This window comes from Spermophilus citellus (assembly GCF_964194105.1).
Source record: "Spermophilus citellus genome assembly, chromosome: 9".
NCBI lineage: Eukaryota > Metazoa > Chordata > Mammalia > Rodentia > Sciuridae > Spermophilus > Spermophilus citellus.
The window spans coordinates 84,791,305-84,811,738 of record NC_138191.1 but is presented as its reverse complement, the minus strand read 5'-3'; the positions used below and the strand labels follow the sequence as shown (position 1 = coordinate 84,811,738).

At 37.9% G+C, this 20,434-nt stretch overlaps 1 protein-coding gene across 6 annotated transcripts in view; it reads left to right on the top strand.

Moving 5' to 3' along the window:
• Nucleotides 1-12,096: 12,096 nt before the first annotated feature.
• Nucleotides 12,097-20,434, top strand: part of SGIP1 (SH3GL interacting endocytic adaptor 1) — a 204,894-nt gene continuing 196,556 nt past the window's right edge. For 5 of the 6 annotated variants that reach the window (XM_081305077.1, XM_081305075.1, XM_081305074.1 and 2 more), the window contains exons 1-2: nucleotides 12,097-12,479; nucleotides 13,339-13,461. In XM_081305077.1, coding sequence (XP_081161203.1) covers nucleotides 13,452-13,461 — 10 coding nt within the window. In that variant the 5' untranslated portion in view covers nucleotides 12,097-12,479; nucleotides 13,339-13,451. Of the gene's footprint in view, nucleotides 12,480-12,871; nucleotides 13,033-13,338; nucleotides 13,462-20,434 lie in introns of those variants that run through there. The other variant, XM_081305073.1, reaches the window with a different exon arrangement.

Sequence of the window (20,434 nt, the reverse complement as noted above, 5' to 3'; positions counted from 1 at the left end):
GTGTAACTAACTTGGCTAAAGAGGGACTTACATCATCTAGAAATAATAAAAATGACTTATAGAACTTGAATCTCCTTTTGTGGATTTTGTGGTCTTTTGTTGTTAAAAGATGTATACATTGTAATAAAGAAATTCATGTGAGATTATACTCTTTTCTTAGAAGTTATTAAATATAAAAAAAAACTGGAAACGGATAGCAAATACTGGAAGATGCCAAGTGTATTAGTTTGTTGTCAATTTGGTAGCAACTTGAGGATTCCATTTAGAGCTTAGGAAATCAGTTTCCTAAAATCTCCCTGTATGGTTCTGGATTAGAGTTTCTCCAATATGAATAACTTGCAAGATATTTGGAAGGTACAGGTGAAGTAAATGGGTTTGAAATGTCCTTGCCATTCCATTGGGTGGGTTTCCATGCTTCACAACCTCCCACCTAGCAGTCACAGAGGTTTCAAGACTCTTCCATAAGTGACACCATTCTTTCCCAACTCCTGTGCTTCAGGCTAATATGGTGACTGTTTTCTGATTCTCCAGTCTCAGCCTTCCAGATTGATACTCTCCAGCTCTTCTCACATTTGTGTAAGCGACATTTTCCTTAAGAAATCTATCTATACCCATTACTTCCTATAATAGCTCTATTTTCTTGAACAAATTCAGACTGATACAGTGAGTGCCCATCTGTCAGTGGTTTATATTCAGTACCCATGGCCTCGGTGGCTGTTATGTCCAGTGATGTAAAACTACAAGCAGAAAATGGATACTAAAGGATGTGTTATACAGAAAAGATGTCAGAGCCCCTAGGAAACAGGTCCTGTGAAGTCAGTACCAAAACAGGGTAGATCTGGCATATGGACCAGAATAAAATGGTGGAGGGTTCTCTGGAATCCAGAGTTCACTCTCTGCAAGCTGATGCTCCCCTGTAAACACAAATAATTCGAGGCCTCTCCTGCTAATTGGAATAAATGCAATTCCTAACATTCTTTCCAGCTTTTTTTTCAGGTTAGGTTCACCACCAGTGCAGTTGAAGCTACAGATGAAAGGATGCTGATTCAAAGGCACTTTCAAAAGGTATGGTCTGACAATGGGGATACAGATCCACCTGGGGTTATTACAGTTCAGAACTAGAACTAGGGCACATCTTATCACCCATAATATTAAATTAACACACTGAATTATTATCAGCTAATGCTGTAATGAAATTAGAAATCACTGCATTACTTTGGTTCACAAAGAGAATACATTTCTCATCTCAAATCCATTTCTCAAGTTCACCATGTGTATCCAATTTAAAGTGTAGAGTTTCTCACTTAATAGAATTTATATCCCTATCACTACTTTTCAAGCAACCTGGAAACTGAAATGATTTATTCATCAAGACCCTTCTCTTATTCCATTTTATGAGTAGCATAATTTGGTGTAATTGTCAACTGCAAAAGTGATAAGATTAGAGAACTTAGTAATTTGTCCTTTTTATGGTAGAAACACTTCAGCATGGCCTGTTTCCAGAGAAGTGAATAAAGAAGAGTACAACTATTTTCTTAAAGAAGAAAAAGGAAGCCACAGTATAAGCCCTTCTGCTTTTTCTTGAGTGTAAACCCTAAGCCCTCCAAACATTTGAAGCCTGCAAAGAATACGTTGCACAATTCATATTATAATTTGGACACACGTGTCTATTTAAACGAGCAGCCCTCAAAAAATTTTGGTCATATGTGTACTGGTGGTAAATTCTACAATGAATTTAGCTGGATACTATTCTTTTCCTGAACCATGATCATAAAATCTATAAGAAGCTATTGGCAGTTGAACTATTTTTAATTTGGCTCTGCAGTATGAAAGCACAGTTCAGTTTCAGCTGATAAACACACCTGCCTGACTACATGCACATCTACACACCATACATATCACATGTGCTTACACACATGAAAAGCCTGATTGTAACTGAAGCTCCAAGGCTTCTCCTAATTCTCTTTGCTCTCAGTAGTGCCCCCCGTCTAGTGGCATCTGTTGACAAGGCCCCTTTTGGACACTTGCTGACAGGGACAAGGAGCTTATGGGTTTTAAATGGAAAGGATTTGCTAAATAAAGCTTCAATCCAAGCCTTTAGCCCTCCCTCCCAGAGACCAGGGCACTGAAGTCCTTGGTAGCTATGGCAATCACAAAGTGAACCAATGAACTATAGACGTCTTGGAGCTTGCAGGTTGACACTGATCCCAGTTAAACCCAGTTAGGAAATTAAGCTCATGCAATTATATTTTCAAATGTAAATGCAGAGTGAGAAAGCTGCTTTTTTTATAGCTATGTAATTAGAAGTGGTGTGTGCACCCTTGGTCCATTGTCAAAGGTTAAATATCTCCTCGTGTAAAAACCTCAACACATCATCTGGGTGAAATTAAGTCTACCAAAAACTAAGGCTCTTTTTCTTCTAGGAGTTCATTCTCCATAACTTAAGTTTCTAGGCTAATATGACATGTTATATCTGCAAATATCTTTGATTTTTGATTTTGTCCTCAGGTCTCATATATATATATTTGTCATTTAAAAACTGGAAAGGATACCAGTGAAAACCATTATTTTAGGATGGGGATGGCCTTCTTTGGGCTTGACTCTTAAAAGAATTTATTTTATCTTATGATATTCTGATCATTGTTCTTACTCTATGTCTTTTAGGGAGCAGGGGGCTTGTGCATGCTGAGCAAGCACTTTGCTACCCCCTGCTCATGTCTTTAAATTAAGTTGACCTGTTGATTTTTATTTTGGCTAGAAAACCCTAAAAAGAAAGAATTTTATGTTTCTTGGAGCTCTTGCACAATAAATGATCTTAGATGGCTTTGTTCCCAATGTCTCTCTCACTGAACTACTTTTGGTATTTTCTGACTTGCCTCTTCTTGCCTTCATCTCTTAGTTTTGTCATTTCTTTTGCTTCTTGAACAAGGTTTTCTACCTGTCAATATTCTTGGTTTTGATCTTGCCACTCCTTTGCAAGTGACAGACAGCCAACCTGAATTTGCCTAAGCCAAATGGGGAAGTTATCAGTTCCTGCTATGGTTCAAATGTGTATGTCCCCTCCAAAATTCATGTTGAAACTTAGTCCCTGATGCAGTTGTTTGGAGAGAAGGGGCCTTTGAAAGTGATTAGGTTGTGAGGGCTCCACAGATTGGGTGGGATTAAGGCCTTTGTAACAGGGGATTCACACAGCATATGTGCTTTCATCCCTTCTACCAGGTGAGGCATAGCATTGATCTCCTCTGGAGGAAATAGCAACAAGGCACCATTTTAAAAACAGAGAGCAGTTCCTACTGGACACTGAGCATACAGGTGCCTTGGTCTTAGATTCTTCAGCCTCCAGACTGTGAGAAATAAATTTCTATAAGGTAATCAGTTTGTGGTCTTTTGTCATAGAATCACAAATGAACTATGTTCCCTTAACCATGGGAAGATCAAGAACAAAAAACATGAAAGGTTCACTTGCCAAAAAGACTGACTTCCTACCTGACTCTCTCCATGTTATTTCATTCTCTTCTGCACAGAGGCTCTTTCAAGGTGAGGGACATGGCAATTCATAATTTTGGGTTTCCATTCTTATAAATTTAGTACCTCAGAGGGAAAGTCTCCTCTTTAGAATCTTTACTCCTAGTGTTGGATTCTAATTGGGCCAGCTTGGTTTATGGCCTGGGGCATAAGGTATTATTGGTTCACCTTGGGCCAGATACGTTTCTTTTGACTAATCATCATCGTGAGGAAGGAGATGACAGAAACCATTTCTTCTTTATGGAGGTACATAGAGAGAATAGAATTTCTTCCCTAAAAAAAGGAGTTGTGTTACTAGATAAAAGAAGGATTATTTTGGAGGCCAAAAGCAATTAATGTTCACAAAACAAGTTTATACTCCTTCAATCTCAAAGTTAAATAGTGGGCTTTAGTGTCAGATAGATGAGAGCTTAAGCCTCAATTCTGTAACTTGTGGTTTTCTTAGAGAAGCCACTTATCACTTCTGAACCACTATTTCCTCATCTGTTAAATGGAAATAGAATGTCAAAGCCATAGGTTTGGGGAAATTACATGAAATAATTGTTACAAAGCACTTAGATGACTGCCTACAGAAAATACTTAATAAACTTTGGCTATTAATATAATATTCTTTGTTTTTTTTCTTGGTTTCTCTAATAACATTTGTTTTTATAATAAATAATTTGTTTTTTCTTCTTGGTTTCTCTAATAATTCTCCTACCCAACTAGGACAGGCTTAAGAGCCCCAATCTGAGAGGCAATTTTCTGGGCTTGTGTTCCTACTGAGATTTTCCTGGGGCTTTCTGAGCTTATCCAACAAGAAACATTTATGCTTCCTCAAATTTCTTCATTGCCAAAAAGATAGTAAAAATAAGCAGAATAATATTACTGTTATTGGATTTATATCACAAAGTGAAACATGATATATTTGTTTATAAAGTAATTATTGGGCACTAAGTAGGTTCTGCATCCAGCATTATGTTGTTTTTTTGTAAGAAATGTTAAAGGAAATTTATGGTCCCCTTTGTGTAGATTTCTTTTTAATGATGGTTACTATATATGAAATAAATCAAAGATGACAAATTAGATTTAAAATATTAAACACAAAGATGAAGTCCAAAATAGGTTTATATTTTTGGTGAATAAACTACAATAGAAATTAAAGTTATCAGAGTGTCAAGGAACTTTAAGGTAGAGATGCAGGATTATGGAAGAGATGCTAAGTCATGAATGACAGGACAGGTGGTGAGCTAAAGAGGACTGTGATATAGTTGCTGAAGTCATAGAGGAAAGTTTGACCTGGAGGGTATCTGAGGTTGGTAAAAACACCAAAATGAGGAAAAGCAGGCAGGCTGCCTCGTAGAAGAATCTTAACCTCCAAGGTGACAGTGTTAAGGAGGTGGGGTCTTGGGAGGTGAGTAGGCCGTGAGAAACTGGCACAGAAACTCAGGTGGGAACTAAGACAATACCAGCCCCTCCTCTTCATCCAATGAGTTGGGGATGAAGATAGGGCATGGGAAAGAGTGATGGCTTCCACTGGAGCAGATACAGGGAAAGGAGAGAAAACATCTCATTAAAGGAAAACTAGGGTTGGATTTAGGCAAGTTGATGCTAAAGTGTCTACAGATGTTTCAGTCCACCATTGAACTGGATATCCATACAGAACCCTGGAAGGGTTATTGGAGGAGAGATTAAAGTTGAGGAGAAATGAGGATGAGGAAGGGGGTAGGAGTAGATAGATGGGTTCAGTAGGAGTGTGTACTTGACTTGTCCTCAAAAGGGCAGCTCAAGGAGTACCTGTGCTAGAGAGCCTTTGTTTTCTCTCCTCCATCCTGAGCGCTCCTTTTTTGTGCTGCTGTGGCATTCTGTACTATCATTGTTGGTTTGTTTATCTGCTTCCTCCCCTTACTAAATAAGCTTCTTGAAAGGCTTGTGCCTTTTCCATCTTTGTGTCCTTAAATCTGACATAATGCCTTGGCATAGATAATTCTTAACATGTCTTTGTTGGATGAAGAAATGATGGGATGTGAGTGTGGTGGGGATAAGCACCTGCAACATGCAACCTCTTCAACTTAGCCAGTCTTCCTTGCTCGTTTTTGTTGAGTTGACCCTCAGAATCTGGAATGGTGCTGTCCATGGAAATGTGGCGTGAGCCACCTAATTAATTTTCTAGTAGACACATTAAAAAGAAACAGATGAAATCCATTTAGTAATATATTTTATTTCACAAAGTGTATAAAAATTATCATTTCCATCTGTAATGAACATAAAATTATTAATGATATGTTTTACGTTCTCTTTTATATGCTCTTCAAATTTTGGTATGTATTTTATAGTTATATCATATCTCAATTTAGACTAGGCATATTTCAAGGGCTGAATCGGCACACAGAGCAACTGACAACCATTATTGTAGAGTATACCTAGTTCTTTCCTTTTTGATGGCCTCTCTTCTAGGATTTTCCTATGTTTGAATTACTCTTCCTATAGCTTTTTATTAAAAATACATATTTTAAAACATACCACCCACAAAAGAGTGTGGGCATATATCGCAATGAAGTGAATGTTATGTCCATCTAAAATTCCTTTGTTGAAATCTTAACCTCCAAGGTGACAGTGTTAGGAGGTGGGGTCTTTGGGATGTGAGTAGATCATGAGGCCAGAGTACTCATGAATGGGATTAGAGCCCTAATGAAAGATATCCAGAGAGATTCCTGACCTTCTACAACATGAGAACATAGAACCAAACAACAGACTCTCACTTGACAATCTGGGAATTTGATCTTAGAGTTCAAGCCTCCAGAAATAAAATTCTGTTGTTTATAAGCTACCCAGTTTATGGTACTTTGCTACAGCACCCCCCGGATGATATATAATGCACGTATATACATATATAAACATGATATATATGAACAGTGTAGAGATTAACACTATAAAAGTTTAGTTCTTTCACAAAGTCTGATGAAGATCAGGCAGCTCTCTAACATTTTCAAGGGGAATAAAAATATGGACAGTATGCAGGATGTTTATAAAGGCTAGGCCTGGAAAATTCCATTTGCCTTAGTTATATGACCCCACCCAAATATAAGGAAAGGTGACACATACAGTCTCGTTATGTACCCAGATAGAAAAAAATAGTGTGATGAGCACATATCAATGCTCTGACACAATTTAATTTCTTTATCTTCCTAATTTGGGAATAATATTTGTAGAACAATATTAAATATTAAACAACAAAGAACATTTAAGTCTTATTCCTAATGATGAGAAATTTTCATTATGTCTCCATTTACAAGATAGTAGATTTGGGGTGTAGATTTGGGGCAGAGATTTGCATATTTTATCATCATAAGGAAGTTCTTTAAATCTCTTTTATGTTAAGATTTTAATTTGTTTAATGAGTGATTTAAGTGGAAATTAATCAAGTGTTTTTTCAATAGCTATGGAGACAATGATGCAATTATTTTGATAGTTTAATATTATGAATTATATTATTAGATTTTTAAATTTTGAATTACTTTTCTATATCATGATCTATATGTGTGCATTTGTGTGTGTGTGTATATATAATGTTTTTGAAAAGCTGGATTAAGTTTGTAATTATTTTAATTTTTGCATTAATATTCATAAGTGAGACTGAACTATAGTCTATTCTTTATTATTTTTGTCATGATCTAAAATTTATAAAGTAAACTTCTTTTCTTCTATTTTCTTGAACTGTTAAAGCTGCATCGAGTTAACTGATTCTGCAAAGGGAGAGAGAATTCCACTATATTTGGGCCAGTTGCTATTGTGGTTGTGGGTCTATGCTTCAACAATATTGCCACTGACCTATCAATGTATAATCTTGGCAGCATTTGTTACATCATTGATTATAGTTGTAGCATTTAAAATTATTTAATGTTTTTACTACTTTTGTGTACTCTTTCTGACTCTTGTTATGTTCTTATGTTATCATAGAAACATGCTCTGTATCCTTGAAACTATATAAAAACTAAAAATAGATTTATAAAAAATATCTTTCCAGTTTTCTACATTTCCTCTGCTTCAATGAGGCTATTTCCTCTGCTGTAGCAAACCATAATTGTGTTCTTTCCTTCTTTTCTGAAACTATTGATTCTCCTCATATATTCAATTCTTACTGCTTATTTTTTTCAACATAGATATAAACTAAGCAGAACTCCCAGTTGGTATTAATTCCTTTAGCACTCACACAGAGGTATGGATACAGGGCTCTCTGGACCAGCATAGACCAACGAGTGGCAAGCATCACAGGACATGCCTTGTCTTTAGAGTAAGTGGCCCAACAAGAAGGATCTTTATCCCCAGTGGGGAAGAGGGTGGCTACAAGGTCTTCAGGTTTCTTTCTGGATGTAGCTAGTCTGTTTCATGAGATTAATGTGGCCCACTGTGTGCCTCTGCTACAGTGAGTCCTTGGTAAGCTTCATCTTAGGTACATAAGTAAAATCTATTTAGTTTATAGCTTTTGTTTCCTAGTTTCTTTCCCCTTATTTTTTCTGGTAATAACACCTTTTCTTCCTTTGACAACATCTTTTCTACCCCTCCAATCCTATCAGGAGTTCATACTGTTAAAGATTGTCATCAAAACTTGCCTTTCTTTCTACCCCATGTTTAGTCACAATAGTGGGCATATGACTAATTTCAACATAGTTTTTAGCTTTTCAAAAACCATCAAGAGACCCCATCAACTTGGCCTCACTGATTAGCCAGGTCTTCCCTGGAAGTTTGTTGAAGGATATCTTGGATAGTCAAATTGCAAAGATGTGATCTTAGAATAGTCTAATGGCCAGATCCCTGATCACGTGGATAAAAACTAGTAAGAGAAAAGGAGCTGAAATGCTGGGAGAAGTGGAGAGAGTTCTGAGGATTTAGTTTACTTGAGTGTAGCAATGTTTTTGTTGTTGCTTTCCTCAGTTGTTCGGTTCTTCCTATAATTCTGTGAGCTACCCTAATAAATAGTGTGTGCATGTAAGAGTATGTGTGTGAGTGTGTGTGTGTGTGTGTGTGTGTGTGTGTGTTGTGTATAGGTGTACATCTTTTACCTATATCATCCCAGGGAAATCCAACTTCTCAAGTGAGAACTTCTGTTGATTTCTAGACTTTGGATGATATTTTCTAAAGTCTATATTTCCAAATTCATCAGATTGTCTCAAAAGGGATAGCAAGATGGAAAGACTCAGGAGTCAAAAGTAGTGCTAAGATCATTATCTCCTGAACTTTTCCATTATGTTAATTTCCTTCCCTCCTTCATAACTGAATTCTCAGGATCTTTTTCTCTTTCTAAAATATGGACAGATCATGCCCTTCAAAACACTAAAATTGGGAAATAGTGAAGGAATTCAACTTTTAAAGCAAGAATATAAGAAGTTTGGTTTCAAAATACACATGAAATAGATCATCACTGCCTTAAAAATGTTATTTCAGAAAACAAATTAAATGCCTAGTGACTTCATCCATTAAGTTTTTGGTCTTAGAATCTTGGACAGTTGCAAATACTATTTAAGAATGTACAGTGATCTCTGGGCATACCTGGTATTATGGTTTGGATATGGAGCATCCCCTGAAAAGCTCCTATGTAAGAGAATGCAGAATAGTTCCTAGGTGAATGATTAGATCATTTTGTAACCCAATCAGTGAGTTAATCCACTGATATGGATTAACTAGGTGTAATTCTAGATAGGTAGAATATGACTGGAGGACATAGGTCACTGAGGGAGTCCCTTTGTAGTTTATATTTTGTCCCTGGTAAGCACAGCTCACTTGCTCACTTACTCTATCTATCTATCTATCTATCTCTGCTTCCTGATTGTCATGTCCTGAGCTGCTTTTCTCCACCATGCACTTCCACAACTTGACTGCCTCATCTCAGGACCACAGCAATGGAGCTGACTATGTATGAATTTAGACCCCAAATAAACTTTTACTCCTCTCAAATTGTTCTTGTTGGGTCTTTTGGTCACAGCAACAAAAGGCTTACTAAAAACCTGGACATACCTTCACATTCCTGATGAACTCCTGGGCATAAGTATGTGTGCGCGCGCGCACACACACACACACACACACACTCATAAGCACACACTTGAATATTTTTTAGACACTGAGAAATGGAATCCTGTAATTTGTGACAACATGGATGAGCCTGAAGCACATTACATTAAGTGAAGTCAAGTTCAGAAAAACAAATACCACAACTTCTCACTTACACCTATACCTGGAAGCTAAAAAAGTTGACTCATAGAAGTAGAGGTTAAACAGTGATTACCAAAGCCTGAGAAGTGTAGGGAGATGAGGAGATGGACAAATAATGGTTATTATGCACAGGGGTTCAGTTAGAAACAAAGAATCTCTTCTAATGTTCTATAGCACAGTAGAATAAATATGATCGACCATAAATACTTGCATATCTATTAGAGAAGATTTTGAATATTCAAAACACAAAAAAATAATAATTTGCTTTTTAGGTAACTGATATGCCAATTACCTTGATCTGATCATTAAATATTGTGTATGTGTATCACACTGTTACCCCATAAATATGTGCAATTATTATCTACCAGTTAATAATTTAAAAATATATTAAGAACAAAAGAAAATCTTTAAACTGACTTTCTATCTGGTAGCCTTGCTGCTTGTTGAAAACAAAACTGTTGTGAACCTTGGGTAAACACTGTGAAACTTACAGTGGGAGAGGAGGGCAGGCAGCCTGAGCTTCATGGACTCTGCTCACAGTGTACCCTACTCCTGCACTTCTGGGCTTTCATTTCATTTCTTATTTAGAGTTCCTTAAATTCTTTAGAACTGCCACTCTAAACCATTCCAATATTTTTCCAGCTTCTAAAATTCCATCTCTCTCCAGGCTAGGTATGGTGGCGCACACTTGTAATCCCAGTGGCTCAGGAGGCTGAGGCAGGAGGATTGCCAGTTCAAAGCCAGCCTAAGCAAAAGCGAGCTAAGCAACTCAGTGAGACTCTGTCTCTAAATAAAATACAAAATAGGACTCCAGTGGCCAAGTGCCCCTGAGTTCAATCCCTGGTACAAAAAAAAAAATACCTCTCCAAATTCACCTCATTTGGTCCTAATCACTCTTCTACTTAGCAAACCCCCAGAACTCCCCAATGTTACCACTAAAGATGCCTCACCTACCTGGTCTTTCACTAAGATATTCTCTATGCCTGTGTACAATTTCTAGTTGGCCTCAAATTTTTTTGATGTGCCTGCCAGCCCTTCTGTAGTAATAATGCTAATTCTGAAAAGCCAGTATGGATGGCTTAGAATGCTCCAGACACATTGTTAAGTAACTTACTGGCAGAATATTTAGAACACTGTTTGGCACATAGTTAAGTGAATAACACAGGTTTGTTATTATCATTATTTATAGCTCTATGAACTTGGTATCATTATTATGATCTCCATTTCATGAATAAGGAATCTGTGAGGCACAGAGAGTTGAATAACTTGCCCAGCATCAAACACCTCAAAAAGGGGCAGAGACACAACTTTATCTCAGTTTGTTTGACAATAATATTTATCCATGTCCTTAACTTTAAAAAAGTAATTTGCTAACTATACACACACTAACCAACCATTTTGTGATAATTTTCCTGCAGATTTCAGAGCAGTGTAATTTGTACTTAAAGTGGGTTTTACTTCAGTATTCATTGTGCTTTTAAAATTCAGCTTATAGACATAAGGGGGAAAAGTCACAAGTATTTGTGTGTCTCTGGAGATTTTCATTTTGAAATTTAGAGGCCACTGAAACATGTGTCCTTAGGGAAAACAATTTTTAAAACACTTGTAAGTTGCTAAGGAACTGAGTTTTTGGTTTTCATTTTTAACTGTTGATGTGCTGCTTCAGTTGGCCTCTTTGGTTATTTTTTCTTCAGTATTTCTTAGCCACCAATAGGTCACATTTGCTCTGATTGAAACAGCCAGACCTTGTTAAGGGCTGAGCAAATATTAAAACTTCTTGAGTGTATTATAATATAATAATAATATTTAAAATAATATTATAATATTATAAATTATAATATAATTTAATAATAATATTAAAGACTCAAACCTGAGCATGTCATGCATCTTCTTAAAGTTTTTTTTGGAGTACATTCTCAACTGTCACTCAAAGTGCTTCAATGTTGAGAGCTTCTCTCCTAGTTTATATAGAAGTGCCCGCTTCCTCTGTCCTCTAGCCGGGTTCCTAAGAGGTCCTTTGCTGGCCTGCCATCTCCCTTCCTCCTCCTCTCTCTCCTTCCCTCTCTCCCTCCCTCCCTCCCTCTCCTAGGCCACCCAGCCCGTTTTGTTTTTTCCCTTTGCTGTTTGAGCCTCTTAGAAGCAGGGATCATTGGACCGGGTCCTGGGGCCCTCTGAAAGGCTCCCGGGGTCTCTGGGGAGTAGTCAGATGACAAACTCTCAACCCAACCAGAACGGGTGCCCGGGAATCCTTCCCACTAGGCAGACACAGGAACCTAGATCCCATCCTGGAACTGCCAAACCCAGGGCTCCGCCCACCCCTCCCGCCGCCGCCAGGCACAATTGCCTCCCTCCGGATTTCCACCAGGGTGAACGAACGGGCTTGAAGGGAGAATCCAGATGCCAGAGACGCGTCTCGAAAAACGTGTCATTTCGAAGAAAGTCTGTTCCCTACGGGGAGTGCAGTTGGCAGCTGTAGCCACAGTCGGTTGCGAGAAAGCTCCCTACCTGGGGAAGCCAGGCGGCTCACGTGCGCGCTCGGCAGGGAGGACGCGGCGGCCGCGGGACTCGAACCGGTTGTCCAGAGGCGTCCTGGGGTCTGTCTGCGGCCTGGCCTGCTGGCCCAAATTAAAGTGGGAGGAAGCCGACGTGCACAGCTGTCATCGGTCCGGCTGAGGCCTCCGCTCCCTGCCTTCTCCCCTCTCTCCCGCCTCCCGCCCCAGAAATGATCTCAAGCGTTGCCAGTTTGATTCCAGAGCCCCACTCGGGTGGGTTCTTTTGTTTCTTTGTTTTAATGACAGTTCCCAGCCCTTCGGCATGTCATGCGCAATTAATTCCCTGGCTCTCTCCAAGGCAGCTGGGGTGAAATTTTTTTCTGCATCATCCTTTGGGGGATAATTGTTTATGATGTGACGTCAACGGATTGCTTTTTTTCTCTCTTGAATGGAGGTGTGTGTGTGTGTGTGTGTGTGTGTGAGAGAGAGAGAGAGAGAGAGAGAGAGAGAGAGAGAGAGAGAGAGAGACTGACTGACTCACAGATGTGCGCAGAAGCCACGGGTACTGACTTTTGGCATTCCTTCAGGGCAAAAGGAGGTTGGAAGGGGAGCGTTAAAAGCGTGTTGCCAAGACTTCGGGCTGCACGGAATTATTAAGAAGTTTTTCTTAAAAAAAAAAAATCCCCGCCGCAGCGAGCCACTTAGGTGCTCCTTTCATGCTAGAGTCCGCTGTTAAGGTGGCAGCGCCTGATAATTAATCTCGGGCACCCAGGCGCTGCAATAGGTTTAAGAAGACGCGGAGGGGCGGGGGGAAGTGCGTCACCAGGTGGGGAAGGGGCTATGTATTTGGTGACAAACGGGAGGCGCTGGGGTGGAGAGGAATGGGGAAGGGAAATAGGTTCCGTGTGCTCTCCGGGGGTATTGTGTCAGGAGATGCAGGCTGGCTACCATGTGACGCGGTCCAGAGCTGAAGGGATTGGCCGAGGCAGCGCAGGCGGTGCAGCTCGGCTGGCTTGCTGTTCCTCTGCCTTTCTCTCTCAGCATCTTCCTGGGAGCCTGTAGGTGAAGCAGCACCAGCAAGCATCCATGGCCTGTCTTTCCGGTTAACACTTGTCTCCTTTGGCTTCGGCAGCTGACACTGCAGACCTCAGCAGCGGCGTTGGGAGGACTTAACTGAGACCTGGAAGCCTATCCTCCTGTGTTTTTTCAGACTCCTTGGAAATTAAGGAATGCAATTCTGCCACCATGATGGAAGGTAGGATGCTTTCTGCTGAGGTTGGCTGGCTTCGGGCAAGATTTGGGCAAAACAGCGCAGAAGAATGTGTGCAGCCAGTGTTGGTGGCCATTCTAGAACCTGGTTGCCAGGGTTTTGTAAGCATAAATGCTGCAGTTTCCTTGCAGAGAACCAGGGCTTGGACTAATGGAATCAACCACAGGGCTTCTGTCTAGCTCAGAACCTACAGAGAGCTCCCAGCTCCTTTGAGAGAGAAAAGCCTAAAGTATTTGTAGGAAGCTGAGCTAGAGCTAGGAAAGAGCTTGCAGAGCAAATAAGTTGGGAGAGAAGATAAGGGTTTCTTTGCTGGGTTCCTGGAACTACACTGATTAAACATTTACAATGGAAACTTGTTTTCTGAAATTGACATTAGACAGGAGAGGTCATTTACAGAGTTATCCTTACTGTCATTTTCAATGAGCTGCTTAAAATTTTTAAAAAAATTCTTATATTTTTGTCTCTGCAATTTACATCATATAATTAGAGTGATGGTTACAGCAAATTTGGTCCATGAACTGAAGTTTTACATTTATGCCATTGCAAAGAATGAACAATATAAGGAAAATATCTGGGCCTCTTGGCTCCTGAATCAGGATCTTATCAGGTTAAAAAAAAAAATGTGCTTCCTAAAAGCTTTCCCCATGCAATGGTTCTTAGCCAAGCATCCAATGATTACTTGCTGATTATCTTTTTGCATTTAATATTAAGTGTAAGGAGGAACTTTCCCTGGGGAGATGCTATTTAAACTATATATTATTCTACCAAATTACCCTTCCCAGGCTGAGATAGTGACAGCCAAGATTGCCTCAAAAAAGCTGCAAGCAGATCAGGAAAGAAGCAGTCAGCTCTATGCGAGCTTTGATTTTCTGTTTTCACACTACAGGATGGTGCAAAACTCCTGGCCTTTCCTAAGATGACAGGCAGAAATTTGTCCCCAGCCTGGATTTTACAGTGCAGAATTGAGTACATAATGGGTCTCAAATCAGCCATGAAAATGGCAGAGAGGCTACCTCTTAAGCCAAAGTCTGTCTTTTCAATTTTAAATATTCCTTAGAAATTTACCAAAATGGAATTAAGGGGAGGATGGTTTCAAAAAAACAGCAGTGTACTTATTTGGCAGAAATGAATTCTTTTTGCTCTCCCTGTCATCATGTCAAATGTTGTTAGTGTGATTTGGGGGAGTGAAGAATTCCAGAGTCAAAACCCACAGATTTTGGAAAATAGCCTTATAAGAGAGATTGGGTATCGTTTTTTTATGGAACCTGATCTTGTTTGTAAAGGGATCTCAAGCTAGTTCTTTAAAAATAGGCAGGCCTAAATAAATTGAGACTGCTAGCACTCTAAGATTAAACCATTTTTCATTAATTCAAAATGAGTTTAATCTTTGAATAACAAGGTAAGGCAAAGAGAGCATCACTTATGTACTTTTCAATTAAAAGTCTATGTGGATTATCTTCTTCAGTTTTTTTTTAAATCTTCTATATGGAAGCACTGTATTTCGCCAGATAAATTTCTTGTAGCTTTTCATAAAAATGCATCTGCACTCATTCTGATTAGATTCCAGTTATATATGGGCAATTGGAAGATCTAACATTGTACTTCTTGCCTTGCAAACTACAGAGCTAGTATCTTCTCTGAAGGTAGTAACATTTACTGATGCTCATTAATGATCCTCCCTGGTAATATGGTCTATTGTGCCAACCCAGAATGTCAGTTGAAAGCCCTGTGATAAGCTTATCTGAGCTGCCTAAACTGAAATGAGAACTGTAACAAAGACTTGGGTTGGAGCTGAATTAGCACTATCGAGGGGTTTGCCAAATTTATCTAATGAAGGATATTATCTTAGCTCTGGTAGGAATTAGAGGTGACACTGGATGCAGTTGCCTTGTATCAGACCCTTGCAAGAGAATTTGGACAGATATTGCCACTAGTTTAAAAATTAAAGTGAAGCAAATAATTTTTTCTACCTATAGTCGCTATTTAAATTCTTTTCAAACCTTGTTATTTTAATGGTTCAGTGACCTTGGGAAAGCAGGTAGGAACCTTAACCAGAAATCCATCTTCATGCCAGTGGTCTTCCAACTTAGTTGCCAATCTCTTTGGCAATAATCTGTTTGTATTTCTGATATTGTATTCCAGAATTTCACCTCTGAATTGTTCTTACTCTGAAGATGTGACATAATGGTTATTTTCACTTAAGTCACCTGAAAAAAAAAAAGCCAAGGTGTTATATCTATCATAGTAACCTTGGAAAGACAAGAAACCCCCTAAAAGACATCCTAAAATGTTGTCTTAGCTGAAATATCAGTGGACTCTGAGAATGTGCCACCAAATATCTAGCTCGTTAAAATAGTGTCTGATCTCAACTTGTACATGTGTCTCTCTCACACACACAGTCACTCACACATACAGTCAGCCACATGAACAGCTTTCTATGGAGGGGGAGAATGAATGGCTGCAATAATTCTATATTGCTGAAGTATTTTAATCTGCTGCTCAGAAAAAAAGCATGGCCAGGGCAACTTTTCAAAGCCACTTCTCTACTTTGTGTAAAACAAGAGTAAACAAATATGCAATGGAATGGTGCATAGTTTAGTTTTGTGTCCTTGTTTTTGTGGGACAGGATACAGGCTCCATTCATTCAACAGCCTATTCGGAATCCTGGTCATAGAAGAGGAATGTAACTACCTCCCCAGTGATTCTAAGGTCATGAAAGACAGCTTAATAATTCTGCAGGGACCTTAAGGGGGCCACCAGTAGTTTGTGGGTTCATGATTCTATATCAACTATGTTTATTAAAAATATATATTTAAAAAAATACTTGATTTGTTGCTTACTACATTCTTCCTTTTTTGGAAGTGTTTGGTATTGATTTGTTACTTTTCTGAAGAAAGCCCAATGATATAGATCATATGTGGTATAAATGTGAAGGGAAAGATAAGCAATAAAGGGGATTATTTGCTTAAGTGTGTGTGCATTGGCTACACTTACAATGTAGTCTATTTGGTTAGGGCAACTATTCAGGACTATTTTCCATATATTATTATTAAAGTTTAAAAATGGCATTTTTAAAGTTATGTTTCTAAAGATAGTGAGGCCAAGCCAGTATTTCTTAGAATCTTTTTATTCATGAGGCTGCCTGGAAAGAACTTTCCTTGTTCATGCAGAAGTGACTGAAAGTGCTTTGTGTTTTTAATTCCATACTCAGGGTTTTAGGTGCTGAATCAGAAAGATAAGTTTCTGGGTGCTGATTGTTTCATACTATATAACAATGTTCAAAATTAGCAAGTGTATTTTAAGGGCTTCATTGAAATTCAGGGTGATTTAAAACATTGTATTATGTTTACTACTGAAAATAAATGTATTTAATATAGCAGTACTTTTGCAGAAATTTTTCTAAATCTCAAAAATAAAAGATAATACACTTGACACAGAAAATGATGGAATGAAATTTGAACCTAAGTCCATTCAACAACAAGACTCTAGAAATTGGCCTTCTAGAAATTTTTTCTTTTAATTTTGTATGAGGATGGGCAAGGTAGCTAAAATGAAAAAAAAAGAGGCCTTTGTTTCTTTAGTTATATATTCCATTTTTCTCCATTTTAAATATGAGAATTCATGGAACCATATCCTTTGGTTCCTTTCTAATTCCTTTTCTGTCCAAAATCATTATTTAGATGGTTTGGACACTATTTGAGGTTAACTGAAATTCTGTTATTGCAGTAAGCCCTATAAACAATAAAGGCTTTTTTTCCTATATAGAAATGGAGTTTTATAATACTTAAAAAAATTCTTTGATGTGATCAAAAAGGAAGAAAGCAATTGAAGCTGGAACTATTTATTTTACAGTTAGCTAAGAAGTTTTTAAAGAGAATGCTTCTAATTAGCTCTGCCAATCCCCTTACCTCAAATAGTGAAGCTACTTTAGAAAATCTAAGCGTGTGTGTGAGATTCTAATATCTATCCCATCATTTATATAGTTTTTTTTCCTTCTCTGGGACTGTGTTGTTTGAGACTCTTTAGATGTATAAGTTCCCATCTAATTCTAAGGTCAACTTTAAATCTCTAAAAAGAATACATAGTCTTAAAAAATTTTAGATAATCCATGCTAGATGATTCTGAACAATTCTTTCTGTTGCAGTTGGCATATTTGCTACCTGTGTTTCAAATAAACAAGTTGCAGAAAGTCACCAAGTTGTGAGTTACTGGAACGTGTTTTCTCATAGTAACAGTGACATAAATGATGGTATCACACTAGTCCATTGAAAGCTATTAGCCCAATATTATCACATATCTACAATGAGATGTATAAATAACAGTACAGTTACCATAGTGATTAGCCAGAAGGGGAATGAATGATGGCATTAAATATATTTGTAATTTCAAATATTGCTGTTTGTTATTGCTATTAGTCTTCCAGCCTGGTTTATCTAATTATTAACAAAGAAGTCTTAATTAGAGGATAACGAGAAGCTGGTGAGAATATTTGAAGGTATTGTTAGATATTTTCAAAAAATTTTAAAGACTCATAGCACTGGATTTTTCAATTATTTTCAATTTTACTTTCATTCTTGTGGCTTGTTTTTAATTCAATTTTATCATATTAACTCTTATTAAATGTGAGTAAGGTTATTACATAAATTCAAAAATGGAGTTGAAGGAGAAGGACAGAGAACTTACTGAGATGACTATAAAAAGACAAAGGGAGAAAAGGAATAACAGATTATAATGAATTTGGACTTGTATATCTGAAAAAGTTCCTGAGAATAAATTAACTAAATAAGAAGAAGGAGGTCATAGATACAAAGGGGCTGGGAAACATTAAAAGGGAAGAATCCCTTAGGAGAAAGTGACTTATGGGCAGAGGTGCTGGGTCTAAACAAATCGTGTGGTGACTGCCAGATATATCTATGGGCACAGAATGGCTTGATTAGGGTGAGAAAGCTATGGGAGAAGTACTTTAGGGGGATCTCCATTTTTTTTTTTGGAAGATACTTTACTGGGTCTACTTTAAGGGGTCTCCATTTTTGCAATCTACATGTTAGTTAACTGCATCTACAGGATATTAGAAAAAGATATTTCAATACCTTATATCATGTTAGTACCTTATTTTAAAAAATTCATTATCTTCCCATTTCTTTTAAAATCCACATCCCATAAGAGCCTGCATTCTCTGTCCTTCTTTCTTCTTCAAGTTCATCTAATCCTTTACTGAGAGGCACACTAGTGTATAATCCTAGTGTTTAGAATAAACTCTTTCCTGCCTCCTCTTCCCCCAGCTCATTGAATTGCCAATTCTCTTGTGACACTAGCATCCTCAGGAAGACTTCCCTATCGTTTTTGTCATCTTAAGCTCCTAAACACACACTTGGGCCACTGAATCCGCAGAGCTGTATTTATGACTTGTTGTTTAACCTTGTGTTACCTGAATGTCTCACTCACAGGTTAAGCTCTGTAAGAGAAAGAATCTGCTCCACCATTTTCAACTCTGTTCCTGCAGCCCCCAGTAGATAACTAGAATGTTTGTTTACTGAATGAGTAAAGTTAAGTCCAAATGACTCTGATGACTTATTGTACTTTTTTAGGTATTATTTTGGTATCATTATATTTAATAGGAAAAAGTTATGTTCAACTTACATTCTCACCGGAGAAACAAAACTCACAAACATGACACAATTAGAAAATAAGACAATGTATTATGAAGTGTTAAATTGTGAGACATAGATAATACATTTTGAGAAGCAAAATAAAGAGTTCATTTGAGAACACATAGTTGAGCTTTAATTGTTTGGGTGATTATTATTTTTTTAATGAAGGTAACTTTTTTTTCATAGCTTTATTTTATTCGTTTATTTTTTATGTGGTACTGAGGATGGAACCCAGGGCCTCACAAGCACTCTACCACTGAACCACAACCCCAGCAACTGGTGATTATTTTTAAGGAAATGATTTTTATAATGGAAAGATATACATCATGGCACAGCTCTTCAAAGAAATTATGAGTCAGTTTTTTTTTTTCAGTATCCTGTATGCTTTTTTCTCTTCTTCCCTCTTTTTGCCTTTTCTTGCTCCATTTTTCCCAATCATTCTTCCCAGTTCTCTCTTCCTGGGTTCTTTTACCTTTTCTCTGCTTTATGACTAACCCTGAAAATGGTGTCTTCTAGAGTCAGAAGGCTTGACTTGAAATCAGGGAAATTATTTTTAAATAAATAAATGAATATAGATAAATGTAATGTCATACAACGTGTTCATGTGTGCAATGGCAGTGTTGTGGTATGTGAAGTTTTTCAGATGCCAAATTTTCTGATTGGAGTATTGGCTAATTTTAGGAGCTCAAGGTGCTGGGTGAAATTGTGCAGTTTGGGCTTTTGGTAGAAATAGCACAGACCCAGAAGTCAGACTTGAGTTTGAGTCTGAGTGTTGTGACTGCTTGGCTGTGTGCCTTGAAAAAGTTACTTTACATTCCAGGGCTCTGCTTCCTTGCAAACAAAATGAGATTTTTGATCTGCCATACCTCTAGAACTTCCAGCTCCAAGAGTCTCTGGCATTTGCTGATTGATTTGGATTCTCCACATTGATTCCCTCCAAAGGCTGAATTCTAAAGATTGACTCCACTTCCTCTCACCTTAAAAATATGCTTGCATCTGGCACACAAACAATTTGAATGCAATGCTCTCTTCTTCTTGTTGCTGTAACCTTTTGTCCACTGTTATTCTGTCTGTATGCCACCAGTTGGTTTTGCATTTTTGCTGTATTAGAAGAAGAAAAGTGCATTTATGCAACTCTCCTTTAATAGTACCTGCTATTGCACTCTTCCTTTATTCTTCAAAAATTACCTAACAAATGTTTCAGGCATCGTTCTAGATGCTGTGAGTTCAATAGTGAACAAAATAGATAAAAAAAAATTTCTTCCTATGTCGAGTTTCCTCTCTGATGCAAGAGTGAGATGATTTAA